Genomic DNA, 20,677 nt, shown 5'->3' with positions numbered 1-20,677 from the left:
CTAGCTCCCGTTTGACGGTCTCAAATTCTTTTTTTAGATTTGCGAGTTCACGGGAAAGGCGTGCATTTGCCTTTTCCAGCGATCTGATCTCTACTGCTGACGAGCGGGTCAGCAAAACCGAGCAAGCCTCTTGCAAGTTGCGGGTCGCATTCTTGATGGCCTTAATGCAAGGGTCATTCAGGTTGCTGGTTTCCCTGACTGACTCGGAAATGGCAGCTAGGCTATTTGATATAGTGGCGCCCAGTGCACTTCTTGTCTCCTCATCTGAACCCAACACTGCATCCGAATATTCGGAGGTTCCTGATACTCGCGATGATCGGGGCGGTTCAACTCCCTGCGTTAGTTCAAAAGCCTCTCTGTCCATTTGGACTTCCAGAAGCTGTCGCTCCATACCTTTTTTATTTTTCAGGCCTGCATGCTCGCCTGTGGTAGGCGGTCGTCCTCTCCCGCGTTTAGCGCGCGAGACTTTTGTCTTCTGCAGACTTGATTGGTTCGACGGCTCAGCATCCGACTCCCCATCCGCATCCTGTCCAGGTTTTCGCTTTTGAGCGGTGGTCCTTTCTTTTAAATATACCGCCTGCCTCGTAAGAACAGCGGTCTCATTACCACTTTCTTCCGAAGCAGACGTACATTTACTGGGTCTTCTATAGAACACCGACGTTTCAATGTCCTTATCTATCTCCATAGTTGTGACTGTTGGCATTGTCGCCCGCAAGCCACTTCGTGTCATAATCCGGGTTGTCTTATCCGGTACAGTCAAGTTCGAGGTGTCACATCCTTTAAAAGCGTCTTCCGTTCTCACCAAAGCAACTTTAGCCCCCCCCGTATACTTGGGGCGACCCCCCGCCGAAGCAGGAGTGTGGGATTCCCCGGCGTCCACCGGACTGCCGAGACCCACCCGGGGAGAATTTTTTCCATTGCTTACTTCCATGTTTGATCAATTTCTCAGGGTGATTCTGCCCTGTTGTGGTACCCTTGCGGCGCAGACCTCCCGCTCGCCATGCATCCCAAGGCCGGGTACCTGTGCCGGGGATTGGGGACCCACGGGTCCATCCATCAAATCATACACTCACTGATATATACACGGAAACACACACTATTGTAAAGAAGATATAACTTAAAAGGAAAGATAGAATAGAGAAGATGGTGAAATGATAGAGAAAATAAAATAAAACAAGCAAAAGAAGAATATACTAACATAAGAAAGAAAGATAGCAAAGACCGATGTTCAGCCATCCTGAGCACCTCACCCCGTGTAAAGGGCGGGATGGCGCACCCAGAAGCCCAGGGACACCAACGAGGAGGAACCGGTATCGCCCCCTTTTTTTTTTTTTTTTTTTTTTTTTTTTTTTTTTTTTTTTTTTTTTTTTATTATTAAGAATTATTTACCTACACGTTCGATTTAAATTAAAAGATTGAACCGAATGTAGAATTCACAAATCTCAGTAGCGGTTGGTTACGAGTAGTTTGATACCGATTGGCGATTTGATTCCGACTTCCGATTATGACTTTGGCACGGTGTTCGTATGTAATGTGCGACTAGACGTATGCGAATAATAAATGCATAAGTTGATAAAAATGCTATTCAATAACTTTACCGCGGCAGTACCCGAGTGCCACACGTATTTTTTTATTATAAATGTTTAGAATAAAGATGATATTTCTATGTCGTTCAGTGTGGTATTTAAGATACAAATATTATATAATAAATGTGTACTTAAGTAAATAAAATATGTATATAGAATGCCCCTGACTTTTCTGTAAATCCATCGGTGTTATCATGCCACAGCCAGCGGCTATTCGTACCTTTGTTATTTAAAAACAATTATTGTACGGTTGGAACTTAAAATGTAACATTAAACTAACATATCGATTAGCGGCAACACACATCGTTACGTCACAGGCCAATTATATGAAATAATATTATGTATAAGTACAAAATATATACAGGGTGTAACAAAAATAAGTGATAATACTTTAGAGTGTGTACGTGTTCCTTGTAGAGAGTTCACTGTGACAGACGATTTTTTTCACTTTTGTATGGGCAAGGGTCCGAGCGTCACATAATTTCCCCATACAAAAGTGAAAAAAAATTTGGTCTTCCAGCGCTGCTACTTTCACAGTGAACTCTCTACAAGGAACGCGTACACACCCTAAAGTATTATCACTTAGTTTTGTTACACCCCGTATACTTACAGTGACATTGTATATTTTGTTGCACTTAAATAATAAATTATGTACGTCTTTGTTTTTTCTTTAAAATATCTAGTACAGCTCAATAACGTCTCGTGTACATAATTATATTTATATTAAATGGAGTAAAAAGATTTTTAATCAACATGCTTAGTGCTTGCATGATTTTTTAATTACATATTTAATAATCTCAGTAAGACTTCCTCATTTAATTTCCCTCTACGTTATTTTTAGCGGCAGGTTTTCGGTCGGGTGTTATTTATCATGCCTTCGAGCTTCGGTATCACAGATTCGATCTTCCAGCACGACGAATGAGTAATAACTTATTCTCTAGACTCTAGAGTCTAGACTCTTTTCGTGATTTCCATATTTTAATCGAATCAACTTTTGAACGCCATGAAATTCCAAATCGCCGGTCGGCCACCGCGGGCGTCCGCGGGCGGGCAGGTGCGCGAGTGACCCGCTACGAAATGTGAAAGTTTTTTGCGGGCGATCGCATCGCCTCAGGCTCAGGGGGGTGTGCGGGCGGACGGGATGACATCCCGCGCGACTCGCGACACGCGAGCGGCCAGTGTTGTAAAAGTTACCGATTTATCGGTAGATCTCCCGATTTTGGCGAACAAATACCGATAAAACGATTTTAGGGTATAATCTTCCGATTTACTCAATCTTAGAACATTAAACTTAATTTATATTCATTTTGTAGTTTGTAACACCAAATTTAACATTTTTATTATTATTATTTTATTCCCCAAGTTAGGGTTATTCCCCAAGAGGCAAGGCATTAGATTGGCCTTTCAATAAACAAGCAAATTTAGGCTGTAATTCATACTCACTAAAGTTGAATATTATTGTACTTAGGGGAATATATTTTTTAAATACGTCGATATGAATGCGACAGGTTTCAAATTTTCAATTTTCATTTTTTAATTTTTCATTTTCTGATCATTCGTCCGATACGCAACTTCCCATATTGTATTAACGCAAATCAAATGTCTAGTTCAGACCCAGACAGTGATTTTCCAACCACTAGTAGTGGTACGTTCGAAACAAAAAGAAAAAGATATACTACAAAAATATAAAAAAAGAGTGGGAAACACGCCCGGAGTTTGCTGGGTGGTTACAGGCAAGCAGTAATATTAAAGATGCAAACTACGCCTATTGTCTAAGCTGCAAGAAGGAGGCTAATGATTAATAACTTTAACACGTGTTATAATTTGATTTATTAAGGCAGCAATCTCCATATTTCTCCCGATTTTTAGTTGGTAGCAATCTGCTTATTTCTCACGATTTTTAGTTGGTAGCAACACCGATTTCATAAATGTCATTTCTGCAACACTGCGAGCGGCAGTCGGCAGGTGCGCGCCGCGCTTATATAGCGCGCGCGGCCGCCGCTGCGCCAGTTTGCCCCGCCCGCTCTATCGCGCCGCTCGTCGCCCAGTGCTGTGCTTGTTCTCGAATCTCGCTGCAGGTTCCGTGTGCGCGCGATTGTTCACTCGCAAGATGATCATCTGTCTATCTGGATTTGTGATCGCTGGGTAGGTAGTAGGTACCGCTTTGTCCGCTGCGTCCGCGTCTTGTATTCCTGTTCCGGTGTGTGATTAATGATTACTAGCTATTTGACCGAGCTTTGCTCAGTATTCGATATAACACGAATTAAATGTTTATCGCCCCCGAAACCCCCCTATATAAGTATATAAGTAGGTACTAAATGTTATGAAAATCGTTGGAGCCGATTCCGATATTTCAATTATATTATATACATATGTAAGTATAAATAAGTGTTAGATAGTTCATTTATTGAGAAAGGCCATAAGCTATATTTTATCACGCTACGACTAATAGGAGCGAAGAAATAGAGGGAAATGTGGAAATAAACGGGAGAAATTATTTGAAAGGGACGAACTACTAGAGCAATTTTTCTGTTATTTGGCACAGCTGATAAGAAGTAGACTACGTAAAGGATCATAGGTTATTTTTTGTGGACTAATATTTGTTTGTGAAATATCTAATTTACGCGGGCGGACTAGATATTCCGCGCGGCTTCGCCCGCGTAATTTAGGAATGTCACGAAACCGTACATTTTTCCGCAAAAAAAGAAACCTATTTCCTTTCACGTGGTCTATTCTTCATGTTTGCCAAATAACATAAATATTGCTCCAGTACGTTCAAATAAGCCATTTCAAATAATTTCCCCCGTTTTTTCCTACACTTTCCTCTATTTCTTCGCTCCTATTAGTCTTAGCATCATAAAATATAGCCTATAGTCTTCTTCGATAAGTAGCCTATCTAACACTGAAAGAATTTTTCAAATCGGACCAGTAGTTCCTGAGATTAGCGCGTTCAAACAAACAAACGAACTCTTTCCAATTATAATATTAGTATAGCTTTGATTATTAGTATAGATTGGAATCTCGGAATCGGCTCCAACGATTTTCATGAAATTTAGTATAAAGGGGGTTTCGGGGGCGATAAATCGATCTAGCTAGGAATCATTTTTAGAAAATGTTATTTTCATCGAATACCGAGCAAATCTCGGTCATATAGCTAGTTATATTAGTATAAGTAGATAAAACCTTCGAGTGTGTATGTGTTCCTTACATGTATAGACTAGAGAATTAGAGATCACTGTCAAAGTAGCAGCGTTGCAAGACGGATTATTATTTTTTGTGATTTGTAATTCGTATGGGCATTGCGCGAGCCGCGAGCGCCCCAGCCCCCAGCGTCATGAGTTTTCCAATACGAAAGGATGAAAAAGTTACTATATATTTTAGCGCTAGTAGTTAGTACTACTTTCACAGTTAACTCCATACACTCCAGGGCCACGGCCCACGGGGAGTCATGCACACCCTAAGTATTATCACTCTGTTTTGTGACACCCACTGGCCACTACTGGCCACTAGTCTCGTGTGAAAACGGGAAGATTTTATTATTTGTAATACGCAATATTATCAGTAGGAACTTCGGTATTAACATAGGTATTAATGACATGTTATATTTGAGTCAATGTGCATGTATGTGAGTGATACTGTCATTTGTCAGTCATACAGCATACTGCAGTCTGCAACTGTTACGAATTACAATCATATGTTAAATGCTCACCGTTAATAATGCTTAATGAAGTCGAACTTAATTTGCGTAGGTGAATATCAAAACCCGGCAAGTCACCACCATACTCGAAACTGAACTCTTGTCGATTTTATTGATTTTTTTGAGAAAAATGGGACAACGCAGTACTTATATACAAATTAGTGCGGTGAATCCTGAAAGAGTAAAGAAGATGTCTGTGTCAAAAGTTAAAAAGAAAAATGCCGAGAATAAAGTTAAAAAAAACATAATTTCTCTCATTTGCCAAGTTTCGCTTATGGTGGACATACCGGGATTTGATATTTGCCTACACATTTAATACCGAGGCCGTAATCCTTCCAATTATGCAGTCAAACCCCTGTCCGAGCTTACGCTATACTCTTATTCTTAACTCACTGCATAATGCTGGATTTGCTTCTCAAAAAAATATTTAAATGTTGTAGGCTTAAACGCCTAATTTATCATTTATCTATTAATATAAAAAGGTATTTAACCAAAACGATGACGAAGATATTATCTATCGAACTGTCTATCGCTCAGTAATCGAGTTGTTTTCTATTGTTATTTTTTGTTTACGATTAAATATTCTAATTAAATTTTATCAGCGATTATTGATTAAGTCGCTAGTCGTGGCGAGGTTCGTACACCGCGAGTAACGTCGACCTCGTCTGTTACAGAGCCGCGGCCGCGCCAGCTCCCGCCTCCGTCATGAGCCGCAACGACATCGTGAGTACCACCCATGTGCCGCCGCCCGCCGCCGGCTCATACTTTTGTCCATAACATTTAGTTTAAAAGAAATGGTAAACTTACAGCTACTGATGCAGTGAAATAAAATAATCGGCCAAGTGCGAGTCAGAATCGCGCACGAAGGGTTCCGTACCGTTATAGAGTGAAAATAGGGGAAAATTGTGTTTTTTGTATAGGAGCCCCCCTTAATTCTTTATTTTATTTTAATTTTATTATTTCATTTAAAAGTACACATATAATTAAGGATTTTATGAAAATTTCAAGTACATATCTATAGTATGTTGCCATTATGGATGACGAGCCAAAAAGATTAAAAAATCACGTTTGTTGTATGGGAGCCCCCCTTAAATATTAACTTTATTTTGTTTTTAGTATTTGTTGTTATAGCGGCGCTAGAAATACACAATCTGTAATAATTTTAGAAGTCTAGCTATAGCGGTTCTTGAGTTACAGCCTGGAGACAGACAGACAGAAGGACAACGAAGTCTCTGTAATAGGGCCCGTTTTTACCCTTTGTACTACTTATTAAATGAGCCAATTAAAAGTTTTAACTAATAGTAGTGGCTTACATAATATTATAAATTATAATGTTTCAAATGAGCAACTACCGACCAGAACTAGTCACCAAATGCGAGTTAAGTACCTACGGGCTCGTCAGAAGACCTCGACTCCTACAAGTTCCCGGATGTGCCTTTGAGTGAAGTGTAAACAAATGAAGTAATATTAATTTGAATATATTAAATATAATAATTACTAATACTGACTAGACTCTACCGATAGACCTATAATTTTGTTGTTTTTAAAGGGTTCCGTACCCAAAGGGTAAAAACGGTACCTTATTACTCAGACTTCGATGTCTGTCAGTCTGTCTCCAGGCTGTAAGTCAAGAATGGTTATAGCTAGAGTTGAAATTTTCACAGGTTATGTATGTCTGTTGCCGCTATAACAATAAATACTGGAAACAAAATAAATTATGTATTTAAGGGGGGGGGGGTCCCATACAACAAAAATGTTTTTTAAACGCTTTTAAAAAAGTTTTTGCTCGGTATCAAAAAGTCAAAGTGAAAAATGTTTTATTCAGAATAGGTCTTTTTTCAAACACTTTCCGAACGTACATGCTAATGGGGCCTACCACCGGTTCGGGAACTAACCCGGCGAGAAGAACCGGCATAAGAAACTCGCACGGGGCCATCTTTTACCAAAAAGATGGAAAATTGCAATGTCATTATGATTAAACAAAAAAAAAACTAAATACAACAAGTGTACAATATTACAATAAAATAATATACAGAAACAGCTCTGCAGGGGGCGACCTTATTCCCACGGTGTACTATCATTCATGAAATCAGTAACTTTACTGTTTTGGTACACAAACGTTCTTTATCGACATTTTTAAATTTGTTAATTGAAAGATTTTGAACGTTTTCTGGGATCTTATTATAAAGGCGTCCTTTAAAAGAATTTTTAACTTTAGTAAGTCTAGTCACCGGAATTTCAAGCTAATGTTTATTACGAGTATTTCTCCCATGGGTATCACATTTTTTCTTGAATTCATATATATTCTTTTTAACATATAATACATTTGATAGGACATATTGAGAAGCAACAGTTAAGATTCCAGTTTCCATCATCAATGATGAGTGATCACAATAGGTAAACACCTAAAACGTTCACAAAATATTGAGCTGTATTAATACATTATAAATTTTTAAAGTATTAATACTTTAAAAATTAATAACAAAATTTAAATAAAATAAATAAGGGGGCTCCTTGTACAAAAACACATTTTTTCCTATTTTTGCCTTATAATGATACGGCATCCTTTGTGCGTGAGCCCAACTCGCATTTAGCCGATTTTTTTTTACATCCAAATGCGTCGTGCAACTCGACATAACATATCTATACTAATAATATTACATAAACGAATACCGTCGCGAAAACTTTTTACTGGCTTTAGTATCGTTATTCGTTATTCCGCTTAACTAAACGCGTACTAGCTGTAAGTTTCCTTTCGAAATAATTTATTTATGTTATATTTTGTGCTACTCTTTTCACCGTAGCCGTAGTAGTTGACGTGTTGTGTCGCATGTCGCAGGTGTCGTGCGCCGCGTACGCGCCGCAGCACCAGCAGCTGCTGCAGCAGTTCGGCGGCCGCGGGCGCTGCAGCTCCAGCTCCGAGTCCGTGTCCAGCCACAGCGCGTCGCCCCCGCCCCGCGCGCCGCCCGCCCCGCGCGCCCTACGCGTGCGCACACTTTACGCCTGCCTCGGCGAGAGCGAGGGCGAGCTGTCGTTCGAGCCGAACCAGATCATCACGGACGTGACTCCGTCGCCGGAGCCGGGCTGGCTGCGCGGCACGCTGCACGGCCGCAGCGGCCTCGTCCCCGAGAACTACGTGGAGCCGCTGCCGTAGCCCCCGCCTGAACGCCGCGCCGGCCCCCCGGCCCCCGCCACCCCCGCCTGAACGCCGCGCCGGTCCCGCCCCGTGCGCGCCGGTCCCGCCCCGTGCGCGCCGGTCCCGCCCCGTGCGCGCCGGTCCCGCCCCGTGCGCGCCGGCCCCGCCCCGTGCGCGCCCCGCCGCCGCCGCGCCGCCGCCTCGCCGACTGACGATTGACGTGTATATTTTGTACGATATGTATAGTGCCCGTTATCTTTTTTAACTATTTATATTATGCTATACTTGTGAGTTTTGTACCAAATATACTGTATTGTATGTCAATTTGTATCATACGAAATAAAACATTCGTTGTTTCACTTACTCTAAATGTCCCATTCGTAGCGGGCCCCTACACGATCAATTTTATCGTGTAATATCACGTGCAATTTAATAATATTGCACAATACGTTATATTGCACAATAATATTGATAGTCTAGGGGCCTGCTTATATTTATTTATTTATTATATATTTTAGATAATTGATTTTCCTTAAAAATAAGTGATAATACTTTAGGGTGTGTACGTGTTCCTTGTAGAGAGTTCACTGTGAAAGTAGCAGCGCTGAAAGATCAAATTTTTTTTTTCACTTTTGTATGAGCAAGGGCCCGAGCGTCACGAGTTTCCCCATACAAAACTGAAAAAAAAATTGATCTTTCAGCGCTGCTACTTTCACAGTGAACTCTCTACAAGGAACACGTACACACAGTACCGTAAATATGGGTGCCACCGGTGCCCAGGCACAGAGCATATACCCTCCTCCTTTTTTTAAGTCGGTTAAAAAACAAAGGTGCAGTTATATAGAAGCTCGCAGAGGGCGCAAAAAGGCTATTTACGTCTATTTAGGGGCTAATAATTAGACTTGGCAATTAAAGAAGAACGAAGTCAAAATCTTCGTTCTTTGTAGTTGTTTTAAAAATAAGAAAAACAGATTTGACTGCGCTAAAGTTTGAAAACATTATCAAGAGTCAAGCTCGATATTCTCGGGAAGTTCTTTTTTCTTAAGGGTCAATTTATAATATCGTATCGCTGCGTCAAATTCACAACAAGTCGAACGAATGCGCGCGAATTCGCCAGAATGCATACAGTGATGACGCGTAGATTTGCTTGTGGGCGCATGGATGCGCGCGTACCTAAAAAAGGTGGTCATTCAAATAAAAAATTCAATCAATACGCGAAAGAGCGCGCGAATGCGCCACGTCTTCTTAACGTAGTTTTTACATATTATCTTAACACAATATTGTATTCTTTTCGCTTACTCGACAACATTCATAATATATTAACATTACTTTTATTAAAAGATCCAAAAAGTATGAAATAATTCTTACTCTTTAGTAGTGGCTCTTTCCGTATTTACCTTAACCTCAACTATTTCTATATACAATTTTCATAATTTTGAAGTCGCTACCGGTCCTGAAAAATTGTATACAGAAATAGTTGAGGTTTAGGCAAATTCCGAAAGAGGCACTACTAAGGGTCAATTTATGCTAGCGCAGGTTCAGTCAATTTATACGACCGGAGGTCGAATCTTGAAGTCTTGTCGCATGAGTCGCCAGTGCCAGAGAGTTCCAGTGAGTCGGAACTGTTGCAGTGAGTCCCAGTGAGTCGGAACTGTGAAGCTGCTGCACGGGATCCAGTGAGTTGGATAGCTGCCGTGCGGGGCCAATGCTACGTGCTGACCAGGAGAGATGTGCTCTGCTTGCTGACCGGTCGGTGTAGTGAGAAAGCCCGATGATGCCGATGCTGAGTCGCCCAGGCCGCGGTACATTGCGGCTAGTGGACGATGTACCTGATGAGGCGATGCTGGCTGGTGCGGTGCGGAGGGGCGGCGGGAGTGATGATGATGAAAGAGGCGTGTTCAATCGAGCGTCACCAATGTGGGAATATGCGTGGCGACGCTAAGGGTGTAGCCAAACGAGCGTAATTTGTGAGTCGTGAGTCGCAGAATTTCTGCTGGGCAGTATTCTGCCCAGCAGAAATTCTGTTGGACTGCCAGACGAGCGTACAGTCTGTCAAGAAAGTGAAGAAATTAAAAAGTGGCAACATCGTAGTGTCATCCCTTTCAAATCAATCTAAGAAAAAAGGGATGACACTACGATTTTGCCACTTTTTAATTTCTTCACTTTCTTGACAGACTGTAGTTTTGTGAGTTGTGAGTCGGTGAATTTCCGACGCAGAAATTTGTTAGTCTGCCAGACGAGTGCATTTTATTCAGTTGCTGTCCAACTTTTAAACAACGGAACCGTTGAAAATATTGTGCATTTAGAAGACACAGAAGACACAGGTGCAATGGAACCGTTGAAAATATTGTGCATTTAGAAGACACAGAAGATAATGTCTGTCAGGAGATAATGTCTTGTGCATTTAGAAGACACAGAAGACTTTTGTATGAAACTGAAAGCAGCAGAATTCTGCCCGGCAGAAATTCTGCGACTCACAACTTCAAATTACGCTCGTTTGGCTTCACCCTAAAGGCCTGTTCACATGCATACGGTTGCAGGCGCCGTGCCGTGCTAAGTCTTTCAATATGTGTCACGGTTTTCGCACGGTCAGTGGTCACCCAGTGGCAGTATTCATGCCGCGGAAAACGTCCGGGCCCCTGTGATGTTAGCGATTGAATGGTATTTCCCGTGCTCACGGTGTCGTGTTGAACTCGTGTCATATGAACAGAGGCAGTAGCCAAAGTCCCTTTCGTTAAAAAAACGGTGACGAAATTCGTTATCAAAATGCATAGATTAAGGATATAGGTAGATGGCTTCTTAGCTCGCCAGCGCGTGGCCATTTTATGCTTGTGTGTAATTGCCGTAGTGTGCGTGTAGGGATGAGCGTATATCGATAAAAATATAAAATTAGACTACAGCCATCGACCAATAGTCGACCATAATTTTATGTTATAGATTTTTATCACGTTATAGATTTTTACAACATCAAAAAAATGAGGTTATCAATTCGACCCGTATGTTCAAAAGTATATGAAAATACTTTTATATAAATAAAATATTTATGTATATAATTACATAAATAGTTTAAAATATACATAATAATTATGTATACTCTATAAGCCACGAAGGCTTGTTCGGAGTGTAATCAATAAAATCAACAGTTTTATAAAAAACAACAGAAGAACAAAAATACTTTAGGTATTATAAAATAAAACAAAAATAAAATTAAATAAAAATTTTATTTAATTTTATTTTTGTAAGCCTTTATTTACTACTACAATTTACAAGCATGATTAATTATTAACAATTATAAAGTATATTCATTTTAAGTAGTAGTCGCCTCTTCGGCGTAGGCCTCTCCTAAATCCTTCCAGCAGTTTCTATCCCCTGTCATTCTCATCCATAGGGGTCCGCATCTCTCTTTAAATATATCTCTCCATCTTTTATTTGGTCTTCCTTTTTTCCTTTTCCTGTCTCTCGGTATCCACTCTGTTAGACGTTTCGTCCATCTATTACCTGTATGTCTGCATATGTGTCCTGCCCAGTGCCACTTAAGTAATCTTGTTCTTTTTCTCGCGTCTATTACCTTTGTTGTCTTCCTAATGTTTGTATTATTTACCTTGTCCGATAATTTGAGGCCGAGCATGCTTCTTTCCATTTTCCTCTGACAGATGGCTATGCTTTCCTCGTCTTCCTTTCTTAGGGACCACGTCTGACAACCATATGTAAGGCATGGCAGTATTGCGACTTCAAAAACTTTTTTCTTTATTGCTATATTCATATTTTTATTTTTCATGATTTCCTTTAGTGACCAGTATTTCTTCCAGCTTAAAGTAATTCTCCTTTTTATTCCCTTTTCTGTGTTGTTTTCAAAAGATACTAGCTGCCCTAAGTAAACATATTCTGATACATATTCTATTTTTTCATTATCTACTATTATCTCAAATGGTTCTCCGTTGCTCAGAATTTTGGTTTTGGATTTATTCATTGACAATCCTTTCTTTTAACTTTCTGTTGCTAGTTCGGTTATCATACTTTCCAATTCTGTAGGGTTTTCTGCAAAAATTACAATATCATCTGCATAGCGTAAGTGGCTTAGCAGTTCTCCGTCAATCCTTATTCCTTTCTTATCCCAATCTAGTTCTCTAAAGATGGATTCGAGGACAGCAGAGAAAATTTTTGGGGACAGGGGGTCCCCTTGTCTCACCCCCTTTTGAATTGGAAATTCTTCTCCTTCACGTTTAAGTCTTATCTTGGATTTACACTTTTTGTAAATATTTTTAATAATGTTGACGTATTTTTCTTCGACTCCTTGCTGTATAAGTGCTATAGCTTCGAAACAGAGAATCAAAAGCTTTTGTATAGTCATAAAACACATGTATATAGTTTTCCTATATTCTTTTGATTTTTCAATTAGTTGTGTTACTACTTGTATGTGATCTATGGTCGAGTAGTTTTTTCGAAAGCCTGCTTGTTCTCGGGGTTGATTTTCCTCAAGTGTTTTCGTTAGTCTTCTTAGCAAGATCTTAGCGAAGATTTTATATAGGTTTGTCATTAGACTTATCGGTCTATAATTACTGAGATCACTTCTATCTCCCTTTTTAAAGAGCAATGTAAGTGTCGATTCCGACCATTGGTGGGGCGTTTCTTCAGTGATTAAGATGTGGTTAAAAAGCATTTGGAGGGGTCTTAATAGTGCTGGAGATAAAGTTTTTAAAACTTCGTTTATAATATTGTCGTTTCCGGGTGCTTTGTCATTTTTTGCGTTTTGATAGCGTTTTCGATTTCTGTCATAAGAATTTTCGGCACATCTATGTTTTTGTCTGTATCGTTTGCTGTTTTAAGTCTTTTTTTATTAGGTAAAACTTTATTATACTTAATTACTATTAAACAACAATTTTGTAAAATAACAATTATGTATTGTCGAAGAAATAAAGACGTTAAAGCATTGTCCCAACAACAGTGTCCGATCCTTCAGTCAATAAAATATGCCATATATCATAATTCATAACAAGCATGTAAGGATCGGGCATCGGTGTTAGGACACATTGTATAATATTACACGGTAGACACATATTAAAAATTAGAAATTATATGAAAATTATTCAAACATAAGTAAACAGAAGTAAATATAATATTAACTTCCATATAGGTTCTCAATTGTCTTCATCATCACATTGACCTCATCTCTAGGAGCATTTCTTTAACCTAAACTTAACCTTAACTGCGAGTATACGAGTATTGAATACTTAAATTCATATTATAAAAATATAAACTTTAGCTAACCTAATGCCCCGAAAATTTTCTTCACTTAAACCATCACTCCTCACTCCATCTCACCATCAGAATACTCGGTTATAATCTAAACTTAAAAATAATATTATCTTCATTATAGGTCTCTCCTTCATCACCATCATATTGAACTCTTCTTTAGAAGCATTCCAAAAACCTAAAAAAATTGTTGGTTTAGTGTCATTAAATGTACTTAATACTATAAAAGATATACTGTATATATAATATTGTTTACGTGGCAATATGCTTTATGTATGTTTTCCATACTTACCCATCAAACCCCAAGCGGAACCCAGGTGCCGCATAACAACTGAATATCTATTGTGTCTGGTATTTATTAAAAAAGAGTAATGCCAGGATAAATTTTCAAAAAGTAAATCCAAGTAACGATTTGAGTACTTACGAGTACTTACAGGGTGTAAGAGCTGTTGATCATTTTACTCTCCGTTAGAACTTTTTTATTTCAATAAAATCATTGTTTTAAACTTACGTTTGAAATGATTATCCTAATATTGTGATGCCTTTATAAGGGAGTAACGATTAAAAACTTGCATGAAACTTGCGTTTAAATATTTCTGTTCGTCGTCTATTTTGAAGCATTTTCAAATCCTTAAAAAAAACCATGATATATCGATATAATGAAAAATATTGTCATGGACTAATCCATGACAATATTTTTATCGATATAAATATACTTCAAGCAAGGTGCATCCCTAAAGCACACGTAAAAATCTATGCCATATTTGTAGCCAAATTATTACTTGATGTGAGATTTTTATCACTAATGGCATAAACAGCATGATTATGGGATTATTAAACTTATAAATTTTCTTTTTAGCTTACAAAAATACCGATTGATAAGCCCTTACTGCATCGTTAGTTAGAAAGAGTAACATTATCAACTGTCAAAATATAAGACATTAAAATATAATACCTCCATGTCAAAATGTATCCAGGGATTTGACATTAGTCTTCGCAAGCGAAATATCATTTAGCAATTAGCGATGACTTATGTCAAACCGCATACATTTTGATAACGAATTTCGTCATCGTTTTTAACGAAAGGGACTTTGTCTAAAGCCGGCGCCAGACATGGGCTTCAAAGTTTGAGCAAACTTTGCACAAATAGGAAAATGCCAGCAATTAATTTACACAAATAGGCAAATGTCAGTGCCACACTTGACGAATTTGCGTATTTGATCACATGTCTGGCGCCCGCCTAAGGGGGCTGGTATATACAGGGCCCCCACCACCCGCTACCATATTATGTGCAATGCACACGGGCGCCATCCTCTAGGGGCGCCAAATCGCCATCTTTAGGGGCGCCAATACCTCTTAAGGACCCAAAAAAATTGCCTAAGGGGGCGCCAAAATCCTTTTTTTGCACACAGGCGCCACTAGCCCTTACGGGGCCCTGGGTATATACTTGTCCATACATGACTGCAAAGACGGCTGCCGCGCCGGAACCGCGTTTGTAGTGGGTAAACACGGGTGACACACGGTCACGGCACGGTCGTCGTGCCTTGTGAAAGCTCTCAGTAGCTCATACATTTCTACTTTGTACCATGCATGCAACCGTATGCATGTAAAAATGGCCTAAAGGAAGATCTTCCTAGAAGCGAGGTGGTATGCTCGGTCAGGCCGGAGCCCACGTGATACATTTCAGCTGTCGTTTATACAATGTGTCCCGACACCGGTGTCCGATCCTTTAATGTCATGATCTATGGCATATTTTATCGACAAATTGGCCCTCAAATTTTATCTCTCTCTCACGGTTGTAAAATGGCAGCCATTTTAGTTTTTCTCGGGCTTTCACACTAATCTGACCGTACTTCTCATGTAAATATCCTATGAAGATAAAAAAGGTATCATTTGATAGCTAAACTTGTGGACTACGCTTACACAGACAATATGTTATAAATTTCGTGGAATTAAACATAGAAAAACCAAAGTTTAAGAAAAAAAATTGTGTATGGCTTTTTGTGAAAAATCTAGCACATTAAACTGGTTCTTTTTTATTTTAAAAAGAGAGACGAGATTTTTATCTTAAATAAATTCTGTACTTCAATGCTCCAAGTCGGGTAGTTTAGAAGTGACTGTATGGGCGCCGCAGACTCGATCGCACGAAAAGTCTGTCGTCTGCGATCTCCCTAAATGGTGTTATTACGAGTATTACAAGATTATCCCTTAATCGGGCGAAACGAAAAAAACAGTTTTGCATGGCTTAAGTAGATGTTTTTAGGTCAATTAGGATATCTGTGTACATAAAATCCATACTAATATTATAAATGCGAAAGTATCTCTGTCTGTCTGTCTCGCTTTCACGCCAAAACTACTGAACCGATTGCAATGAAATTTTGTACACAGTTATTCTAGAGTCTGAGAAAGGACATAGGCTACATTTTGATGTGGGAAAATATCTTATTTCCATGAAAATATCGATGATTATTTTTCCGACCCAAATATCGACCAATAGAATTGCACCATTCGACGTCACGTGGTACAACCTACATGGTATTATACTGATAATTTTTTGAAAATTTTCTCTGGTAGTTGCTACATATAAAAGACAAACACGTCAAACTGACAGGTTGAATTCAATTGTGTCTCATGGTGCAATTATATTGGCCGACATTTGGGACGGAAAAATAATCCCCCGAATACCACACGAGCTTCAAAATTATCTGGCATTTCCCTCAAGGTTCCCTGCAAACAAATAAAGTCGAATCCTTCATTTGTTTGCAACGAACCTATCGGGAAATATCCGATAATTTTGAAGCTCTTGTGGTCACGGACGTAAAAAAAATACTTGTGGTATTATAAGTGAAAATGAATTCGCATTGCGCGTGGCCAGCGCTCATCCCGGGGGTCCTGGGATCGAGTCCCGCAGACGGAACAAAAAGTTTTCAATGTTCCTGGGTCTTGGATGTGTATTAAAATAAAATTTCAAAAATCTTAAATATATTTTATGTACTTATAATATTATAAAAAATCCAGAAATATACCTATCGATGCAATGAACATTTTAGTTCTAATACGATTCAACAGATTGCCCTTTTTATTTTTTACTTCATTGAAACATAGAACTAATCATACTTATTAGTTAGTTTTTGTTTATAGTTTTTAATACGTTAGAATATTATGTTTAATAATATTATCACTTGGTATAATAATAATCAATCTATCTTATCTTATAGAACTCCTACTGCATTTCTAATCCATACTAATATTATAAATGCGAAAGTATCTCTGTCTGTCGGTCTGTCTGCCTCGCTTTCACGCCAAAACTACTGAACCGATTGCAATGAAATTTTGTACACAATTATTCTAGAGTCTGAGAAAGGACATAGGCTACATTTTGATGTGGGAAAATATCGATGAAAATTAATTCGCATTGCGCGTGGCCAGCGCTCATCCCGGGGGTGCTGGGTTCGAGTCCCGCAGGCGGAACAAAAAGTTTTCAATGTTCCTTGGTCTTGGATGTGTATTAAAATAATATTTCAAAAATCTTAAATGTATTAATTTATGTATAATATTATAAAAAATTCAGAAATATATCGATGCAATGAACATTTTAGTTCTAATACGATTCAACAGATGGAGTTTTATTTTTTACTTTATTGTAACATAGAACTAATCATACTTATTAGTTAGTATGTTTTTGTTTGTAGTTTTTAATACGTTAGAATTTTATGTTTAATAATATAATCACTTGGTATAATAATAATCAATCTATCTTATCTCCTACTGCATTTCTAATATATGTGACAAGTTGACAACAGAAGGCGCTCTAAAATAAAGGAGTTCGAGTGTACCGTGTTGGCCTATATTCCATCCAGAAAATATATCAATGCAATCAACATTTTAATTCTAATATATGAAAACAGATGGCGTTTTATTTTTTACTTTATTATTGTAACATAACTAATCATACCTACTTTACTATATAATATTGTTTTTATTCATAACTAGCTGTTGCCCGCGACTTCGTCCGCGTGGACTTTAGTTTATAGCGCGCGGTGTCAACAAAATTTGTGTCAAATTTAAAAACTTTTTAAAACCCTGGTAAGTGGTACCCCTCTTAGGGCCGCGCTACACCGGAATGGCAGCGCTGAAAGTGCTCGCCTCGCTGCTGCCATTCCGGTGTAGCGCGGCCCTTAATTAATCAAAATACCCAAAAACAGCTGTGCAGTGTGCACATAATCTATACTAATATTATAAATGCGAAAGTATCTCTGTCTGTCTGTCAGTCTCGCTTTTACGCCAAACGCCAAAAATATCTCTGTCTGTCTGTCTGCTTGTCTGTCAGTCTCGCTTTTACGCCAAACGCCAAAACTACCGAACCGATTGTAATGAAATTTTGTATACAGATAGTCTAAAGCCTGAGAAAGTACATAGGCTACCTTTTTACTGGAAAAAAGGGTTATAAGGGGTTGAAAATGCGTAAAATTGTTCAAATTAAGTTAGTTCCAACAATTCATAATAGATGGCGCCGTGCGTCTTCTACATCGCGCTGACGCTTGCTCAAAAGTCTTCCTATAAGACGTGGTATCATCTTACATTTAAGTTTCGATTTTTTTCGATTGTTACATCTATTCTACGGTATTAAATAACTCAGTACTTTATCTGTGCAGTGACGTAACCTTAAATCTACCAATGTTAAATAGTTTATGGGTAAAGTTGTGTAATTGGAGGGCTAAATAAGCTTTAAAATTTGGCATACAATATAAAGTTTAATATAAAAAAATGAAATACTTATTGTGTGCACACTGCACAGCTGTATTGATTTAAGGGGTACCAGGGTTTTTTTTATAAAAGCTTTTGACACCAATTTTGTTGACGTCGCGCGCTATAAACTGAATTCCACGCGGACGAAGTCGCGGGCAACAGCTAGTCAATTATAAATTACTGAAACTGAAATTAATTATGTTTTACGGGTGGGAAATTATATCCCTTTGCCTGTTCATGACCAACTTAGGTGGAAAAGTATTTCCCTTTGCCCGATTACGAAAAAAATGTATAAATAAATAGGCTAGTTAGTTGCTCTGACTCTACTTTTGATTTATTTTCCTCAACAAATGTGCTCAAAATTGTTTAAATAAAAACGAGCTTCTGTATCAGTATGCGAATAAAGCATCCAATAAACAATAAAATACCAACCCCCTTACTAATAAACGTTGTATAAGCTTTGAATAGTTAAACAGTGTTTTGTTCCTGTCACATAAGTGACATTTTTTATTGGATTGAAGAAGACAAAACACTGTATAATTATTCAAAGCTTATACAGCGTTTATTAGTAAGGGGCTAATCTTTAAGAAGTATTTATTAAAAAAATCGTTAATCAGACAAATTAAACTGTTTAAAACACTCCTGCGGACACAATGCCACTTTGAATTTTTTTAAAGGCATTATCTAAAACAAATGAAAATAAAAATTTAAAGAAAACTAAAATAATTGACAAATCTTAAAAGTTGACAAAAATAAATCCCCATTTTTTATATATAGTGACCCAAAATGGAGTTGCTAATGGACAATGGGAGCTGTTTTACCAGTCCCACTTGCAAGTATTTATTTGAAATGAATCAAAACCACATAAACACTACGTTTTTGCAATGAAAATCATAACAAAGCTACACAAAATATAATAAATTAGTACATAACAAATCAAATATCTACTTAAGTACCTATAAGAATATTTTTTGAAGAAACTATGCAGATTTATGTCTCCACTATGTGGCATGTGACATTTATTTGATTCTAACATTGACACTTGACACTTGAAAGGGCTGGGTTGTGAGTAAGATAATGTTGTAATTATCTTAGATTCTATTTGTGTAAAGAAAAAAAAAACATAAAAGGTTGTCATTTCAAAAATATTCGGAGTTTTAGGTAGATTGAGAGGGTGGGAAAATAGTACCCGATTAAGGCAGGGATTAATCTCAATCAAAAACGATAACCTTGCACACAACCAAAGACCAAGCGTATACGCATCGCAATAAGATTCATTTTAGCTTAGCACAAAACTGTAACAACTCTGGCGGATCTTCTCTATTTTTCATGTTTTTTTTTTAATATCTTTGGAAATAAATATTAAGAAACATAATTGTTCGGTTAAAGAAGTTTTAATATAGATTTACTAACAATTTATTCAAATAAAATGTATAATTATCCTAGTTAATACTTATATTTCGATGAAATAGAGTTTTTTCGGAGGTGAGTTTGTAAATTAATTACAGCCAAAGTATTAAGTTTTATTAAAATGTTTATGGTTTAAGGTATTTTAAATATTGTGCTTTATATCTCATATTTTTAACACTTCGTTATTATATTGGAACTCGATAAACCGGAAGTCACGGAATAACAAATTGGGGTTTATCCTCGCCTTAAGGGTTATTATTGATTTTTAAATGTTACTGTCCCACAAAATGTAGACGACAGCCTAAAGTAACAAAAAATAAATGAAAAAAAAAAAAAACAAAACTAACAAGACAAAATGGCTAAACAATCAACCAATACGAATCTACGTAAAAATCTTACACTGAAGTAAGTATATCAATTTGGCCACCCATCGTATTTAAATATTAGCCATGACAAAATAAGTAAAGTAAGACTAATTTTTAGTCCACTTTGGTACCTGGTACCTGACCAGGTGTCACATGTAGAGCTACACAAATTCGCTGGTATTCTAATTACACAAGGCAGTACTAAGAACCTATGGTTTCATCCATCAGAAAGTAAGTTATGTCTTATCCTTCTGAGATCCAGGTCTATATGTAAAGGTACAAGTTGGAACCAAGCGACACGCGACAACTGTCGTCGCGACACCACCGGTTTCTATGTATTTCTATGAATAAGTGTCGCTAGCTGCGGAGGGTATTTTATAGAAATACATAGAAACCAGTAGTGTCGCGACGACAGTGTCTGCAGTTGTCGCGTGTCGCTAGGATCTAACTCGTACCTTAAATCAGAAACTGCCAAAATATA

General features: G+C 38.0%; 1 protein-coding gene across 2 annotated transcripts in view; it reads left to right on the top strand.

The window, feature by feature from the left end:
• The window catches only part of LOC121726067 (rho GTPase-activating protein 42-like), a 40,803-nt gene extending 32,326 nt beyond the window's left edge, over window positions 1–8,477 (top strand). For both annotated transcript variants that reach the window (XM_042113295.1, XM_042113294.1), the window contains exons 13-14: window positions 5,958–6,006; window positions 8,123–8,477. In XM_042113295.1, the coding sequence (XP_041969229.1) occupies window positions 5,958–6,006; window positions 8,123–8,437 (364 nt within the window). In that variant the 3' untranslated portion in view covers window positions 8,438–8,477. The remainder of the gene's footprint in view (window positions 1–5,957; window positions 6,007–8,122) is intronic.
• The last annotated feature ends 12,200 nt before the right edge of the window (window positions 8,478–20,677 follow it).

This window comes from Aricia agestis, chromosome 4 (genome assembly GCF_905147365.1).
Source record: "Aricia agestis chromosome 4, ilAriAges1.1, whole genome shotgun sequence".
Lineage (NCBI taxonomy): Eukaryota > Metazoa > Arthropoda > Insecta > Lepidoptera > Lycaenidae > Aricia > Aricia agestis.
The sequence above is the reverse complement of the archived record's forward strand: the minus strand, read 5'-3'. Positions and strand labels throughout refer to the sequence as shown.